The 17,687-nt window shown below is 35.3% G+C and overlaps 1 protein-coding gene across 5 annotated transcripts in view; it reads right to left on the bottom strand.

The window, feature by feature from the left end:
- REPS1 (RALBP1 associated Eps domain containing 1) overlaps window positions 1-17,687 on the bottom strand; it is a 71,718-nt gene that overhangs the window by 11,630 nt on the left and 42,401 nt on the right. Inside the window, exons 9-13 of one of the 5 annotated variants that reach the window (XM_007467593.1) lie at window positions 12,251-12,372; window positions 8,698-8,778; window positions 2,990-3,077; window positions 2,101-2,202; window positions 61-130 (exon numbers count right to left, since the gene is read on the bottom strand). In XM_007467593.1, the coding sequence (XP_007467655.1) occupies window positions 61-130; window positions 2,101-2,202; window positions 2,990-3,077; window positions 8,698-8,778; window positions 12,251-12,372 (463 nt within the window). Of the gene's footprint in view, window positions 1-60; window positions 134-2,100; window positions 2,203-2,989; window positions 3,078-8,697; window positions 8,779-12,250; window positions 12,373-17,687 lie in introns of all 5 variants that reach the window. The other 4 variants (XM_007467592.1, XM_007467594.1, XM_007467595.1 and 1 more) reach the window with 4 other exon arrangements.

The raw sequence follows: 17,687 nt of genomic DNA, 5'->3' as shown, positions 1-17,687 counted from the left end.
TAAATATTAAAACGTTAACAAGATATTATAATTATGCTTTTTATTGACAGAAACACTAACCTTTGACGAGTTACATTGTTCCCAATCTGTTCTGGATCCGAAGTAAAAGAGTCTGAACTACTGTAACCATCTGCTGATAAATGGGATATATCCTATTTAATAATAATCATTTATATAACTGAATTATTGTTTCAAATCAGAGATATTCAAAGATTGGCTAACACGTTAACATTTCATCATAGTATTACTAACTGCAAAAAATCAGATATAAATCAAATAAATCATGGACTATTTACACAACACAATACTATGCACAGAGAACAAGTTACAATCTAAAAAAGTTATTATTTAATAACAGAAATATTCAAAATAAGTTACATGGAAGGAGGACAGAAAACAGTACATATATTACAGTTTCATTTCATATAAGAATATAACATGCACAGAATGAGGATTAAGGTTGACAAGGAATGCTAATCACGGTCACTCGTAGAATAGTGAGATTACAAGTAATTTTCATTTTCTTATTTTTGTTTATTACATTTTTAAACAGTGAATTCATTTTTAAACAGTGAATTAGAAATATCTTAAGTAAAAAAGCTAACTTAAAAACTGTTAATGTAAAATTTTTAAAAATTTGACAAGGGAATAAAATGTGCTTAGACAATAATAAAATTTATGAAATTAACCAGAGGGTATCAATTTTTCACCTGAGGTAATATCATTTTCAATTTCCTCAAAGTTTTATGAAGAAGAGAATCCCAGAAGAGACTAAGAGTTGTGAAGCAGTAAAGAAGTTTTAAAATAGAAACTCTAGGGATAATTTGAAGAAATACTACTCATACCTTTCAAGAGTGATATATTGAAGGGACTGGTTATTTGGTTTAGTTTCATTTCAAAATGTATCCCTTTCCTTTTTCTTGTCAAATCACTGAGAAGTTTACTTAATTGGTACAAGAAGGATGCTAAAATTAACGAATTTCCATTTGGATGTTCTAATAGGCATCTCAAGCTTATCATGTCCAAACCTGAACTCCTACTCCCCCCACAACAACAAACCTTCTCCTACCACAGACTCTGTCAATTCCCAGTTGCTAAGATCCCTTGAACCATCCATGACCCCCCACCCCCACCCCTTGACATTCAAGCAAATACTGTGGTCTTTTCCTACCAAAATCTAACCAGAATCTGACCACTTCTCAGCACTTCTACTGCTACCACCCTAGGCCAAGCCATCATCTTCTCTTGCCTGTATTGTTATAACTGTTTCCTAAAATGGCCTTTCCCTGTTTGAACTCTTGCCTTCTTCTGGCCTATTCCCAATACAGCAGCCAGAATGATCCTGCTAAAAAAGGAAGGTCAGATTATGTCACTTCTCCATTCAAAAACCTTCTAAATGGCCTGCCGAATTTACTAACTAGTTCTATTTCGGGCGTTTGCTTGCTGTTCCCAGTAAATAAGGCATCTTCCCTAAACCACGGCTTCATATTGGCTGTTCCTTGTGCCTTAAACATTCTTCCTTCAGATATTCACACAGCCCAATTCCTCGTCTCCTTCAAGGTTTAACTCAAGGCCTTCTTTGATCACCTTATTTAAAATGTCATTACCTCTCCCCTTTCACAACTTAATTTTTATCCAGGGTGTTAATTATCTCCTAAGATATGAGTCCTTTTTTTCTGTTACCTCCCCTACAGAATGTAAACTCCAAAAGGGCAAAGATTTTTTTGTTTTGTTTTGTTTACTGCTGAATCCCCAGTGTCTAGAACAGAGCCTGGCACACAGTATTCTATTAACATTGGCTGAATGAATGAATATATACACAATTTCTTGTGAGAGAGAAAGAAAGGAGCTAGTGGGAAAGAGCCAACGTACAAAATCTGGCTAGTTGAGAGGGATGGCAAACAGGAGGCCTGCCTTGAAGAAGGTTTAGTGGCAATGGGCAACCATTTATTCATACAGAGGGTGGGGTGTTTAAAAGGACTGACTATTCTCTGCATTATCCAGTGAAGATAATATTAAATGGTTATATATTTGAATTATTCAGACTCTAAGTCCAGACTTAAATAAAACTCAAATGGAAGATGTAATTCTTTCACTTACCTACAGTATTTCCAGAAGCAAATTTCACTGATGAATTTATCTTATTTTCTTCTGAAAGGTCAGATGTTTTCACAAGTAATGGGCTAGTGGGATTAGTATGATCTAGGAGAGAATTAATAGGTAAAAATACAAGATATAGGTATCTGAATTAATAAATTCATAAACCTCAGAGTACAAGACTTTGTTTCAATACTCCGAAGAAGTAGCAAGTAAATCCATGAAATGTAAGACAAAATAATATTTAACAGGACAAACATAAACCTGTTTATATAGAATTTTGTTTTCTGCCACAACAGAAGATACTTTATAATGAAAAAGTCAATCTGCATGCTCATACTTTGTTAATTTTATCCCTGTAGGGCAATTAGTTAAATAAAACACCACACAAATGACTGTAAAATAAGTAATTTATGTTGTTGACTTACATAGAAAACAAATCTATCTGTGAGAGACCCTAACTAAAACATTTAATCTAAAATGAGGAGAAACTTCAAGAGTTAAAGCAAAATATACTATTTCAAAGTCAAGATTCACTTTAACATACACCTCTTCGGTTAAAATTGGAACATACTTTAAATGTAAATTCACAAGAATGATCATAAAAACCCACAGGGTATTAGAAAAGCCACGTTTTCCAAACATCCTTATTTAAAAACTTTATAAATTAAATTCAGTAATTTGCTTTTAAAACTGTAATATAAATTTTAAAAAATATGCAAGCACACACACACAGTACAAATATAATTGCAGAAAGTACTATGTTAAAAAATAAGCAATTAACAAAAGAAACCTGAACTCAGAATGATTACCTGTGTATTTTGGTTTGATGCTAATCTAAAATATAACCTAAGATACAACCTAAGATACAACCCAGCAACAGCTTCCTTACCACTGCCAGTTCTTTTAAGTTCCATTTCCTGCATGTGGATTTTGCTTGGAGTCATACGAATGGGAACTGGATGAACAATAGCAGTATCCTACAGACAAATGGGAGGAAATACAGAATTTGTATTAAAAATGCCAAGCAGGTACCCTGAAATAACCAGAATTAAAAACACTTCAAAAACTGGTGGACAGAGTTCCTCATTCACACTAAGACAAGCATGAAAATTAATTTTAAAAATAAAAGTTCCAGAATTATATTTTTAAAAATCAAGTTTTCTATATACGCCTAATAATCTGATTTGTTTTATAAAAAGTACATTTTAACTTTGAGTGATTAAAGATTTGAGAAAAAAAACTGATCTTACAAAAATACAATTCAAGACAATATTCAAAGGCAAAGTGTGAAATGATCTGATGAAATTATATAAATCTGAACCTTTGAGGTTAAAAGGAACTATTTCATGAGAACCCAAAGACTAAGTAAAAGACTGAATTCATTTTCACTAAACTCAAAAAATCTGACACTTTTCTTTTTCATATATAAAACAAAGTTAATGAGATGCCTGTCATATTGTAACAGTAGGCATGATACATACTTTCCATAGATTAGTTCTACAGAACTGTTTAAAATTCATGCATAAAACTTCTACAAAGGAACCCATTTTTTTAAGAGTTAGGATAAGTAACACTCCTACTCTAACACTAATACCTTCCTTAAACTTTTTCACGATTATATTACATCTGACAATTCTCAACTTAAGTCATGAGCGGCAAGTCTAGTTAGAGGAGTAAAGGAACTGACAGAATAAACTTCTGAAAAGAGTATAAGGCAATGTATGGCAGCCTCTCCAAAAGGGAAGGAAGAGAGAAAGGTGCATCTGGGTAGCCAGGGAGGCCTGGCCCTGGGAGCTGAGATGCCCAGGGGAGGAACTAGAACGGGATCAAGCATTTGACTTAACAGCAACAGACCAACTAAAAAACATGCCTACAGGAGTTCAGCCCCTTCTACTAGGAGTCAGCTCATATTTTGTATGTGCTGCTGCTAAAGACTGAACTTGAGATCCTTAAATTTCAAATATCTAGTAATGAATTTAAATTTATAGTTTAGTGTGAAGGATAATGACCTTTCAATTTAAGTTGGACACTATTTTGGTGACAGTATTAACACCACACCTCTGCAAGTTCTAGCATACCATCTCCTGTTTGACAGGTCTCCTTGGCTTATTCGCATAATCTCTAAATTCAACCCATTTATAACAAATGAATTCTTTACTGCAATTATACAGATAAATCCATTTACAGTAATTTCCTGTCCCTACACCAGTGAGATTCTGGACAGGGTTATGTACTATTTAATAAACCTGGACTAACATTTCCCCTACAACTCTAGAGTTACAGTTACAGTTACTCTACAGTTACAGTAAAGTTACATAAACATAATAGATGGATAAAAGTTTAGATTTCTCACATAAGAATGAGTCATACTGAGGAAATTATTAACAATACACTCAAGATGTTGTTTGTTATGTTTATGGTTATGAAAAACATGGCTTTAAGAATAACTACTATTTTCTTAACTTACAATTTTAATAGCAGAAATAACTGCTGAGAATCAGATTTTAACATTCTAAGGCAAGATTAAAGGAGAAAGCATGATAGATTCATGCTTATTCCAAACCCAAAGCACACTAAGAAAAAACAAGCAAGGAAAACTTATTAGATGCTTTAACTCATAATATTGATCTAATACATATTCTGTGTGTATGTACAGAATCATATTTATAAAATTTGTAACAGAAGTATTAAGTAGCCTTTTCATATATTTCCAGTACAATAAAGGGAAGTCACAATAATGACCCCCTAAAGAGAAAATCATGAATGTTCTATTCATTCTCTAAATAATCTGCATAAGTTTCCGTACCAGCAAATCAATTTCCTATTGCATACTTCAGTCATATAACTAATTGTTGCTATGAGCCTGCAATAGCTTTAATCCAGTGGATCCTGCTACTAGTAGGACAAGGCAATTCCTGGAAGAGCTTTAACACAGATGACCAGGCCCAACTTCACACTAGGGATCAGAAGCTCAGTCTGTGACTGTGACATGCAGCAGAAGAGTGAGCTTTGACTTTAAGCATTTCAACACCCAGAGGAAGAACCACAAATGCCTGTAAGTCTCTGGGTCCTGAGCACAAGATGCCAAAGTAACACTTTCTCTGCTCCAAAGTAGCATCCCCATATTTAAAAATAGAGAAAAAAGTAAAGAGACTGACTGGCAAGCTCTGCTCACTTTCTTCTAACTATTCAAATCACCCAAAGCCTTTAGGAAACCCATTCCTAAACACTCATGGCACATTTGTATCATATATTTAGGTACTTGATTTTATACATCTTAGTACTTTATTGAATATTCTATTGTGCTCAAATATCTACATTTTCTACTTGGCTTAAATCTTACTATCCTGTCTGTCTGAAACCGGCCCTGCCTACTTGCTATTCCTGTGTCACTTAGTTCAGGTGCTCATCATCTCACTCTTTTTTTTTACATCTTTATTGGAGTATAATTGCTTTACAATGGTGTGTTAGTTTCTGCTTTATAACACAAAGTGAACCAGCTATACATATACACATATCCCCATATCTCCTCCCTCTTGCGTCTCCCTCCCTCCCACCCTCCCTATCCCAGCCCTCTAGGTGGTCACAAAGCACCTGAGCTGATCTCCCTGTGCTATGCGGCTGCTTCCCACTAGCTATCTATTTTATGTTTGGTAGTGTATATATGTCCATGCCACTCTCTCACTTCGTCCCAGCTTACCCTTCCCCCTCCCTGTGTCCTCAAGTCCATTCTCTAGTAGGTCTGTGTCTTTATTCCTGTCTTACCCCTAGGTTCTTCATGACATTTTTTTTTTTTGTTAAATACATACAAACATACCCTCTTTTGTGAAAACTTGCCCAAACACACTGGGCTGAGTTAGCCCACAGTTCTCTGCCCACAGTTTTGTTCACGGCTACATATGATAATTATCAAAGTCAGCTATATTACAACCATCAGTTTATAATGATTAAGCTGTGGTCTACTTAAGACTGGACTTGTTTTTTGACATCTTGGTATTCCTAGAGAATAACACAGGCACCTGGAAGGGGGCTCCAGCAAACCAACTGAGTTGGCTGGGCATAATCAGTGATCAAATGAACTCCCTTTTCATACCCTGAGTGAGTCAAACATTCTACAGCACTCAAGATCTGAGATAAGTCATGGCAGAGACTAGTGCACTGCACTTTTCTCGTCAGTCTAGAATTTCCTGGTGGAAACAGATTCTACCAGAAAAAGCAGTTCAACAAAAGTAATCAAGTTTCTGGAAATGAGATATCAGAAACTCAGTTTCATAACAATTCTGGGAGCCTAATAATTAACCATCTCAGTTTGCATGTGAGGTCACTGTACTGGGTGACGGCTGTCTCTAAGTGCTACAGAGCAGTTTGGAGTCCTTCACAGACAAGCTTTATTGAGCAATATCTACTTATCAAAATTTGGCTTTTAAAAATTATTCCATTGAGTGTTTCTGACACTGTAAGATATGTTAAATTCATATCAGAACTGTAGTGTTCTTTTTCTCCTATGTGAGTCTCTTCTAATCTGAATGGACCTTATTTACTTACTTATAATCCTTATTTATATAAACCTTACAAAGGATCATTTGGGAATGTGGCCACAGGCTGTGTTCTGTAGACTGGTAATATGTCAGGTAAGAATTAAATGAAGGTTAAGAAACTCAGACCTTCACTGAAAGCAGGGCATTGTACTAATTGAAAGTTTATAGTGAGATTACAGTTTGCCAGGGTAAAAGAAAAAAGATGTTTCTAGGTACCAGATTATAAATATTTAAGACTGCCAACTTTATCAAATTTAGAGGTCTAAATTCAAGTTTAAAATGTCAATTAACCATTTAAAACTTTCTTTCCTAGAGCCTCCTGCCATACTAGAAATAACGAAAGAAAGTACTGTGCCATATCATTTAAAACACTAGAGCTTGAATTCACAAATTTGGATATTATTTCCAAGAAGTTACAAGAATATCACTGTTATTAAGTCAACTATTTCCCTGCATTTCCTGCCAGTCATGAGTCAATTTATTTTGCCTCCGAGTTCTAGATTTTTATATTTAATGTTCTTTTCTGGCCTGACAAAGATCATAATACTATGAATTATTACTTTGAATATCTCTTAAGGGTTAGAGAATAAAAGAGTCTCTACCACTACATCCTTTCCTGTAAAATACTTTAAGTACTTTAAATAAAATTAACTTGACTCTGTAAGTAGGAGATAAGAATAATATGGAGAAATGAAACTCAGAGCTAAAGTAAAACTTTCTTTTAGCTTATAGCACCTGTCACTTCCCAAGAAACTTTAATTACGGCTGCTAATAAGCAGTAAAAATTGTTACGTGTTGCCTTTTTATTTCTCTCCCATTTTTCAGAGACTAAAAGCAAAGATTAATGTCCTCAAAGTAGTAAGGAAAGAGAAGGCCAAAGGCTCAGATAATCTACACATTAATTGGTCCCTGAATAATGAATAGATTATAAAACAGACACTTAAAACACTTCCATACATTATGTTTGAATTCAATATAACAGCATTCTCTGTATTTCCAACAGATATAAATTCTTTAAAATTATAAAACACATCAAAGAGCCATTAATTTAAAATGTTGAAGATGTACTATTATCTTTAAATGCCACTTCTCCCAAATCCATATTAAATAATAAGACTATTTTAACATTTAATTAATAAATGCTGGCTATCTTTGGTCAGAAACACCTAGAAAGAATGCCTTGTGTCACTTTCTCCAATTCTTTTCACTGAACTCATTTTTAAAAATCCTACCTTTACACTCTTCTTCCCTTCCTACTTACTTCATCTTTTCTTTTTGAAAGGTACTTATTAGCATGTCCTTCTCTTTATAGGAAAAAATGAAAAATAAAAGAAAAAGCAGGAGTGAACAGTGAGAAGACTGTAACAGCTACAGTACAGAAGTTTTCAAATAACTTAAGGGGCGCGTGGGGCATATATGAAGTTCAATCTATTGGACAGAATTTATTTTTTAAATCAGGATGTGAACTTTGTAGCATTTTCAAAGCAACACAGTGAACCACAGGAAGACAAGACAGAGCCTCCTCTGCACAATGGAAATCTTTGACCAACAGCACTATTGTTTTGCTGAACTTGATTCTCTTGTAACAGGACTCAACATACTAATTAAGTCAAAGCTGTACCATCTGGACTGTTAAAATAAAAGATGACACTGCATATTTACATACACAGCACATGTTACATGATGTGTAAGCATACAAATAAAATAGTATTTACTGTCATTACACTGAAATAAGCAGTATGTTTAATAAAACATACACTCAATTAGCAAATGAAAACAAGGTCAACTAAATCAACTGTCACAAAATGCTCCTTTAGACACATGTATCAGATTTTAAAAACACAGATTTCTCTCATTAAAATAACTAGAAAATACAAAGAATGGTAAAAAAAAAAAAAAAAAGTTCTTTCCACCATTAAACACACAAAAATTGAAAAGCCTGCCATCATTTCCCTCTAAGCACTCCACTGAATCATGCATATCAGCTAAAAACCATAATGAATGAAAATTTGGGTTAATAAAATTAATTTCAAACAAGCAAGCTAAGTGATTGACTTACAGGATCAGCTGGTGCAATGTTAGAATCAAATTGGGTCAGAGTTTGTGAGCTTGAAGAGCGTTCACTAAATGTCTCCCACTGCTGAACAGACAGAGAGACAAGTCAGCATGATGAGAAAGATGGAGTAAAAGATCACCGGAGAAGATTTAAGCAAAGTAATTCAGAGGTTGCACTGCAAGTTGTGTTTCGTAGGCCTGACAAAATTCCGTAAGTTCTGTTTTTCCATAAACATTCTACATTATCTATGCTGGGTCATCTTGTAATGTAAAGTGAGCAGCTTCACGATCAAATGTACAGTAACAATTTATTGCAATCTCTATGGGAGAGATTCAAAGCCTTACAGAATTCAACTCAAAACACAATAAAGGAACAGAGTCTAAGTGGTATAAATGGTGACAAAAGAAAAATATAAAGGGGTTTGTCTTGACTAGAGAAAGAATAACTTCAAATCCTTCTTTTAAAATCCAAATGTTAATGCACTGATTTGGTGGTACTAATGAATTCTGAGTACCAAAGTTTTGGTCAAAACAAAGCAAGTCAGTGCGACTTGCCAGTGCGACCCCTGAAAGATGATTCTATTATGTATGTGCACATATTCTGTACATATGTATAGATATTTAATAAAATATAATTGAGATAAAATGCAAAGAATTCTGGAATTAATGTAAGTTTGAGCTTATGTCAATCTGTAGCAAGTCAACCCCTGTAATCAGCATTATGAACAGGGCCATGCCAGACCACAAGACAAAACTGCCAATCAGGCACCCACCTCCAACCCCATGCTAGAAAAATCAGAATGCGGCCACAATGAGAGCAAATCAAGCAACTGAGTATGTGTTATATATAGAAGATGTATTTTGATATGAAATACTACTCTTCTAAAAAGAGGTACACAAATATCATACCTCAAATTAGGTGGAGTGATAAGTAATTATTAATTTTAGTAAATTCCATTTGAAGATCTTAGTAATAAACAGTATAGGATTTTATATCAAAATCATATTAAAATTATCATTAAAATTTGATTCTTAAGAATTACCAGTTATACTCTGAAGAAGGAAAAACATCTGCACATATACAATATATACACATGAATGTTTACACACAGACACACCTACTCCATTAACCAAAATCCTCTTTTTATAATTCAGTATAGAAAAGTATACACTTTTATGCTTCAAAGTTCGACTTACTATTTAAAATAGTAATATTCAATTTGAGAAGACATGTAGAAACTAAATGTTAGCAAATGAACACATTTATAAAAATTATCTACAGAAATGGCTAATGCAATCATTCAACAGCTTTCCCTAAAGATTAGTTTTAAAATCATAAAATTAAGATATACTGGGAAATACTGATGCATTCAGTGTGTTTCCTGAATAAAGAAAATCCACAGTGATTCACTTTTATCATGGGACATCACTTCAGGGAAGTGACTTACCAATATTTGTTAATATAATTAGTTTCTTCAATAATTATTGTTGCATAGGTACAGTAGGAATTTTTAAAATCCTAATTATCTAACTATGGAGAAAAGTTTAGATGCAGAATATTTTTTCCAAAAAGAAGACATTTGTCTACCTATTTGGTGGCATGAGATTTTACCTGATTTTACAAGACTGTATGTAAGCTAGCTGGAGAGCAGAGAAACACTCTTATCTTTGTAACTTTAGTATAATGGTTAAGAGCACAGGCTCTGGAACCAGATGACTGGAATCCTAGTTACGCTGCACACCCTCAGGCAAGTTATCTAACCTCTCTGTGTTCCAGTTGTACCATCTGTAACGTGAGACTAATAATGCCTATGTCACAGGACTGTTATAAGGATGTAAAGAGCTTTTTGAACAGAACGGGCACATCAAAAGTGCTCAATATGTGTTACGGATTATTATTAGTGTTATCCCCTACAGTGCCTCATCCGTATTTGCAAGTGCTGCATAAATATTTGTTGAAAGAATATTAGTGCTTTGAGGTAGAAAATTAAAATATAATTTCTATATCCTAAGTAAATTTTAAAAAATAAATATTATTAAAATGTGTCAAAAATCAATGTTAGTTTTAGTAACATTTTGATTTTCCACACATAGTTAAAAAAACCAATTACGACATTCATGTCCTTATTGGCAAACACCACAAAATGAAGCTTGGTAAGAATATTTAAGAAGGGAAAATGCAACTGCTTAAATCAGATTTGAAAGGGATTTCCACTGCTAGTCTTTAATGATCACATGTGATTTTTACTTAGAATGAAGATGGGCTTTTGAACTGACATGCTTTAGAAAGAGTTGCTTTTATTTATGAACAGATATCAGTAAAAATACTCTTTTAATCTGATACTGCTTTTTTAAAAAAATGACAGAAATGAATAAAGGCAGCAAAAAACAGTGGTTTCAGGAACACTGAGCCTATTCCCCATAAAGCCTCTCTACTAGCAAATTCTTTCAAGGCTTAAATCTTCCCTCCAGAAAAACACTTATATAAATGGTTTTATATCTGACAGCATGACAGATGTATATTATAATGTCTCAGAAGCAGGTATCTGTGATTACGTCATAAAGCAGCAGCAAAGTACTTTAAACCTGCCAATTACTTCTCTTGTTTTTCAATTGTCCAAAATTAACTAGTGTCTCTTAAACCCAGTATTTTTCTGGCTTTAAAAGACACAGAAAGCACAGAAGCTTCAAGCACTATCTAAAAGTGATACAAAAGACTGTAAGGAAAAAAAATATAACTTGTTCACAAAGAAAAGTGCTCTAACAGGCTGAGCAGTGGTTTTCAATTGAAGTTCTACAGAGCATGAAGATTTAACAGAGGGGCCTCAGAGGGTGCTTTGTGGAGGCAGGGCCTCAGGTCCTCTTCCCTTATTCTGATCATAGTGGCCCTACTTTTATTGTTTTGTATAATGGAGTTCCAAAGTAATGGGGGGTGGTTCTCAAATTCTGTTTTCCACGCTGGGCTTGGTCTTATATAACATGGTCTTTAACCACTGCATTTAATAGGGTTAAATCGTTCCATTTTGTATTAAATAAAATAAATTACTATGAATAGCCTAGAATGTAGAAAATACTTTTTTCATGTGGAAAGCTGGTTTAGTGGCTTCTCATATCACTTCCAATGCTAAGATTCCAAATCTATCATCCCAGGCCTTGCTTACAGGAATGAGAAGGCAGTGTGACACAGCAGGTATGCTAGCTGACTGAACGTCCAAAGGACCTGTGTTCAAATCTCAGCCCTTGTCCCTTACTGGCTGTAAGATATCTTGTCCAAGACATTTACCCTTTTGACTGTTAAGTTCATGCATCTGCCCCATCTAACTCACAGAGATTTAGTAGGAATGAATGGTGGAAACTAAATGATAGTATATACATATGAAAAAGTACTTTGAAAACCTCAGAGTCATATAATTACAAGTATCTATCACAGTCACATTTGATATGGTCCCTCAACTATGCATGCATGCTGAAAGAGCTATATGCTGAAATTACCCTGCTTGGAACTTCTTACCTTAAAAAAGTGAATGTTAGTGAGAGAAAAGGGAAGCTTTGCTAACCTCACTGCTCTGATTCAGCTCAGGCCAAGTCTGGTTTAGTGACGGCATAGATGGAGACTTGCTTGGAGGTGCTTCTGCAGGAGAGCCTGAATAACCTACCTCACCTGGCTGATCCCCAACGTCTGCAATTTAAAAAAGAGAAATTCTCTATAAACAATATATTTTAGTTTAGGAATATTTACTCATAAAAACCTAACAGAAGGTTTTCACAAGTAGTAATTTATAATCTGCATTTCCTTTTCTCATGTTCCCAAAACAAACATCTTAACAATCAGACAATCAGGCAATACTTATTCTTGCAACTTAGTGTCTACCTGAAATCAGAGTTTTCCATGAAAATAAAATCTAGTTAGAAATAAGTAGAAAAAGAGTGTTGTACATAGCAATGCAATAGGGCACATACTTTGAATCTTTTTCTAGTAGGGATGGATTTGCACCAGTTCCCAAAGTGTATTCCATGGAATATTAATCAGTAAGGTATTTTTAAAAATTGGGTTTTCTATTCAAATAAATCTGGGAATACTATAATTCCCTGTTGGAGTGTCTCCACACACATTTGTATATCAAAGACTTGTCATGTTTAAATCAGTTTTTCCCAAATATAAACCTTTTTTTATCAGATAAAAATCCCTCAATATTCCCTTGGCATATATTTTGGGAACTGATGATTTACACTAATTCTTTAGAATTTTCTGTACAAGTCTTCCTTGTTACCAAGAAGCAGCATATATTTTCAAGGCAGGTAGCAAAAGGAGAGAAAGAGCCCGGGCATGAGCAAAAAGCAAAGTCAATGAGCCCACACGAAACAAACTTTTATCGTTAGGCTCACTAGCATTTACAGACTTAACTGAGAGAGCTACAAATCCATGACAGGATTTCAAAGTGGTTTTTAAAGTATTATGTGATATCATGTTCTACTTTTAATCAGTTAAGGCTTCTCTAAGCTCTCAAATTGTAATTTAAAAACAGAAGGAATTTAATGGTAACTAAATTCTCATTCCAGTCTTCCCAAATTTTACATGGCTTTGAATATAATCCCAGTCTGAAAATCACATTGATTGCCAAATTAATGGAGAGTACCTAATCTGTTTAGAACCTGTATCAAAAATATGACTCTAATATCTGTCACTATCTCATTGTTTGACCATGGGCAAGTTGAATAAAATAAATAGCACCTGAGTTTCTCCATCAGAAAGAAAGACATTTGCCATTAAATGTTAGTACTATACTTCAGATCCCTATATAGACAGCCATATAACAACTTAGCAATGTACAGGTTTTAACCTTCCAATCTATTCATAAGTAAATCCTTCACATTTTAGTGCCTAACACAGGACCTACCACATATTAGGCACTCAAATATTTATTGAATGAGTTACTTTTGTGTGCTCTTCTTCATTTAAATTCATTCTCCTTTACCATTATTTCCCTAGAACCAAAATTAACTACTGATACTCTGAAGAAGTCTCAAAATTTTTCTTCACCTATTCTGTTACATGACTATCTCAAAATACCTCCCTTTTACTCACCCTGACATTATTTCTTTACAGTCATATCACACTGCACGTTCTAATTTGTAGTCCAGCATCATACTTTGATAAATTTTTGTTTTCTAAGATCAAGCATTCTTGCTATTTCTTTCTTAATTCTCTCAGTACAAGTGCCAAAGTGATTGATAAAGAACAAATAAGAGGCAGAAATGCTTTATATAATGTTCTATGAAGACCTCTTAACACAATGCTCTTAGAGAAAAACTAATGAAAAAATTATTTATAATAAATAGTAGCAGCAAATTCCTCATGGAAATAGCTTGTGGCTTTCAGTGTGAACAAAAATCATGGACTTTTTTTCCTATGGTAACACAGGGAGATGAATTAGCCTAAGTTATTAAAGATGGTGGCGGAGCAGAGTCGCTCCCGGATGGACTCGCCGGTCTCGGCCTCTATGTTCGTCCCCGAGCCCAGCTCTCCGGGGGCGACTGCCGCGCGGCTCCACAACAGCTTCAACTTGGACTGCAGCGAGGATGGCAAGGCGCTCGACGGCAAACTGGAGCTGGACCTCACCAGCAAGATGCTTCTAGTGAGCCCTACATCAGAGCAGTATGACAGCTTACTTCGGCAAATGTGGGAGAGGATGGACGAGGGATGCAGGGAGACCACATATGTCACTGGGCAGAGATCAGGAGACACGGGTTTGAGCCCTGGTCTGGGAAGATCCCACATGCTGCGGAGCAGCTAAGCCCGTGCGCCACAACTACTAAGCCTACGCTCTAGAGCCTGCGAGCCACAACTACTGCGCCCACGCGCCTAGAGCCTGTGCTCCGCAACAAGAGAAGCCACCGCAATAAGAAGCCCGTGCACCGCAACAAAGAGTAACCCCTGCTCGCCACAACTAGAGAAAAGCCTGTGTGCAACAACGAAGACCCAACGCAGCCAAAGATAAATATAAAATAAATTTATTAAATTAAAACAAAACAAAAGGAAAGGGAGTTAAAGAAAGAAGGATAATAGCTATAGATTTGATAGTTTACCGGAAGTGAAACTCTGTCAGAAGGATGGTGAATGAAGAAGCGTCTTTAAAAGATCTCCCAAAGCAGATATTAAAGAAAAGAAAAATAGAATAAAAATAGTATTAACTACAGGATGATTAATTTTCAAAAGAACCTATTTAAAAGTCATACTGCATTATTATTTAAGTTTCAAATGTCACCTTAAGGCAAACTGGGGCCCTGATTTGACTCGTCTAGACCTCTGTTCTCCTGTTAGTCTTCTACTGACAAATTTAGGGCCAGAATGTACACCATCCCCACTGCAGGGAAGTTCAGGTTTGGGATGGATTCTGGGTAGCTCTTTGATTCACTAGTACCAAGCTGCAGTGGGTCCAGCCTCTTGAGGCTAAGAACTGAAGTGTTATTCACCCAAATAATTATACTTCATAGTCATTCCAATAGTTAATTTCCTACAGTAGCAATTCTTAAACTGCGAACCGTGAACTCCTTGGAGTCCCCATGACACTGTTAGGGGGGTCTAAAACGTCAAAATTATTTTGTAATAGTAATAATGCTTTTTCTCTGTGTTGGCATATGCATGATGGTGCAAAAGCAATGGTGGGTAAAACTGCTAGCTTATTAGCAAGAATCAAGGCAGTGGCACCTAAATATATAGTAATTACTGCTACAATATAGCAGTCATTGTATTCTTTACCACCATGCATTCCAGTTAAAATATGTAAAAATAAATAAATCAATAAATATGCATGACAATTTCACTGAAGGATGTTCACAATTAAGCAGTAAAAATTATTAATTTTATTAAATCTCACCCCTGGAAACACAGTTTTAAAATATTCTGTGGCAAAATGGGAAACAAATATGAAGCACTTCTCCATATTAAAGTGCAACGGTTGTCTCAGTGTGATTCAGATGTCAGCTGAACAGGCCACTATTATTCTTGAAAGAACAGGTGATAAACTGTAATTATTCAGACATGGCTATTAGGCAGGGATTTTCTTGAAAATGGATTAAGTGACCCTGTCCCTTCAAGGAAAATAACAATTTTCAGTATTTGTTACTAATGACAAAGTTTGAGCTTTTAAGTGAAGATTAGAATTTTGGAAAATGTATATCCATGTCTATAAGCTCAAGAGCTTCCCAGTACTTCCTTGATAAGATAGGTTGTGATATTAACAAACACACTTTTTGATATTTTATAATAAAATGTCCCAACATTTGAAAGAGCTGTACAACTCAATGAACTGATATTTTACAAATAATCAGTGCATCATTATGTTACAAAGCCGTGCATGGGTAAAAGATTCATTCAAAGTTCAAGACAGATCTATGTAACAGTACAATTCATTAATATGGTTTCAGCTTTTACACTGCAATTAACCTTTAAGAAATTACCATTTGTTGAGTTTTGGTGCAGTACCAAAGAATATCCAAAATTATCTGAAAATAGTCCTCCCTTTTACTACGTGAGGCCAAATTTTCTTCATGTACTAAGGATTGGCATCCTTTTTCTGCAAAGGGCTAGCCAGTAAATATTTTAGGCTTTGCAGGCTCTAAGGTCTCTGTTGCAACCACTCAACTGTGCTACTGTCAAAAGCAGCTATAGGTAACTCACAAAGGAATGGGCTTGGCCGTGTTCCAATAAATTTTTATTTATGGATGCTGAAATTCAAATTTCATATATTTTCATGTGTAATAAATATTATTCTTTTTTGAAAACAAAAACCACTCTGCTTGCAGGTTATACAAAAACAGTCAGCAGACTGGATCTGGCCTCAGGGCTTGGAGTGCCAACACCTGATATACCTCAAACAAAGTAACACACTCATCAGATTGAATGCAGAATGCAGCTAGTTGAGATTCTAAGCTATCTTCTATTAAACCAAATATGAAAGAGATTAGCAAAAGTGTAAAACAATGCCACCTTTTCCACAATTTTTTTATTTTGGAGAATATGGTTATTTTCCTAAAAATACCTAGGCTAATATGTAAGGGTATATTCTTGTTATTTTAAAATAAAGCAGTAAGTATTTTAAAAAAATGTTTCAGTTTTCATTTCTAATACGGTTACTACTGACAGATGTAATCTACAAAAAGAAAGCCATTTTGGGGGTCCACAAAAATTTTTAAGAATGTAAAGGGGTCCCTAAGATGAGAAAGTTTGAAAAAAATCACTGTCCTAGAAAATTCAAAAATTATCTCTGGAATAAACTAGCAAAATTACACATTGCTTCTTTCCTAACTCCATATATAGAACAACAAATGGCAGTAGAAAAAGAGCAAATTACCTATGTTCTAGAAATTAACAGTCATGAGTCTGGGAAAAGGCAATAGGTCTGTAAATAAACTACACTTCCTTCAACTTGGCTCCTTATAAATACTCCAACAAAGAGCTTCATAGCCGCCCACAAAAGTTAGTCTTTAAGACTGTATCCTTACGGAGGCAGGGGTGTAATTTTACTCTTACCTGATGCAGTGTTCCAACCTAGCCTCCTGCTGGAACACTGTGTCAACCCTGCCTCCCTCCTGAGAGTTCTGCTCTGCCCCTGACATCATCAGAGCATCAGGGCTGAAAAAGAAGAGCATGAGCCTAAATTATTTGTTAAAATCAACCCCAAAAGGGCTTTTATGCAAAAAATATTTCCATGTATAAAAGTGTGCCTGGAAGGCACAACCCAGTGTGATCATACTGATGTACTGTCAATCTACATTTAAAAGTTAGTAATGATAGGGCTTCCCTGGTGGCACAGTGGTTGAGGGTCCGTCTGCCGATGCAGGGGACATGGGTTCGTGCCCCGGTCTGGGAAGATCCCACCTGCCGCGGAGCGGCTGAGCCCGTGAGCCATGGCCGCTGAGCCTGTGTGTCCGGAGCCTGTGCTCCGCAACAGGAGAGGCCACAACAGTGAGAGGCCCGCGTACCACAAAAAA

Source organism: Lipotes vexillifer, unplaced genomic scaffold (genome assembly GCF_000442215.2).
Source record: "Lipotes vexillifer unplaced genomic scaffold, Lipotes_vexillifer_v1.1 scaffold569, whole genome shotgun sequence".
NCBI classification, from domain to species: Eukaryota; Metazoa; Chordata; class Mammalia; order Artiodactyla; family Lipotidae; genus Lipotes; species Lipotes vexillifer.
The sequence above is the reverse complement of the archived record's forward strand: the minus strand, read 5'-3'. Positions and strand labels throughout refer to the sequence as shown.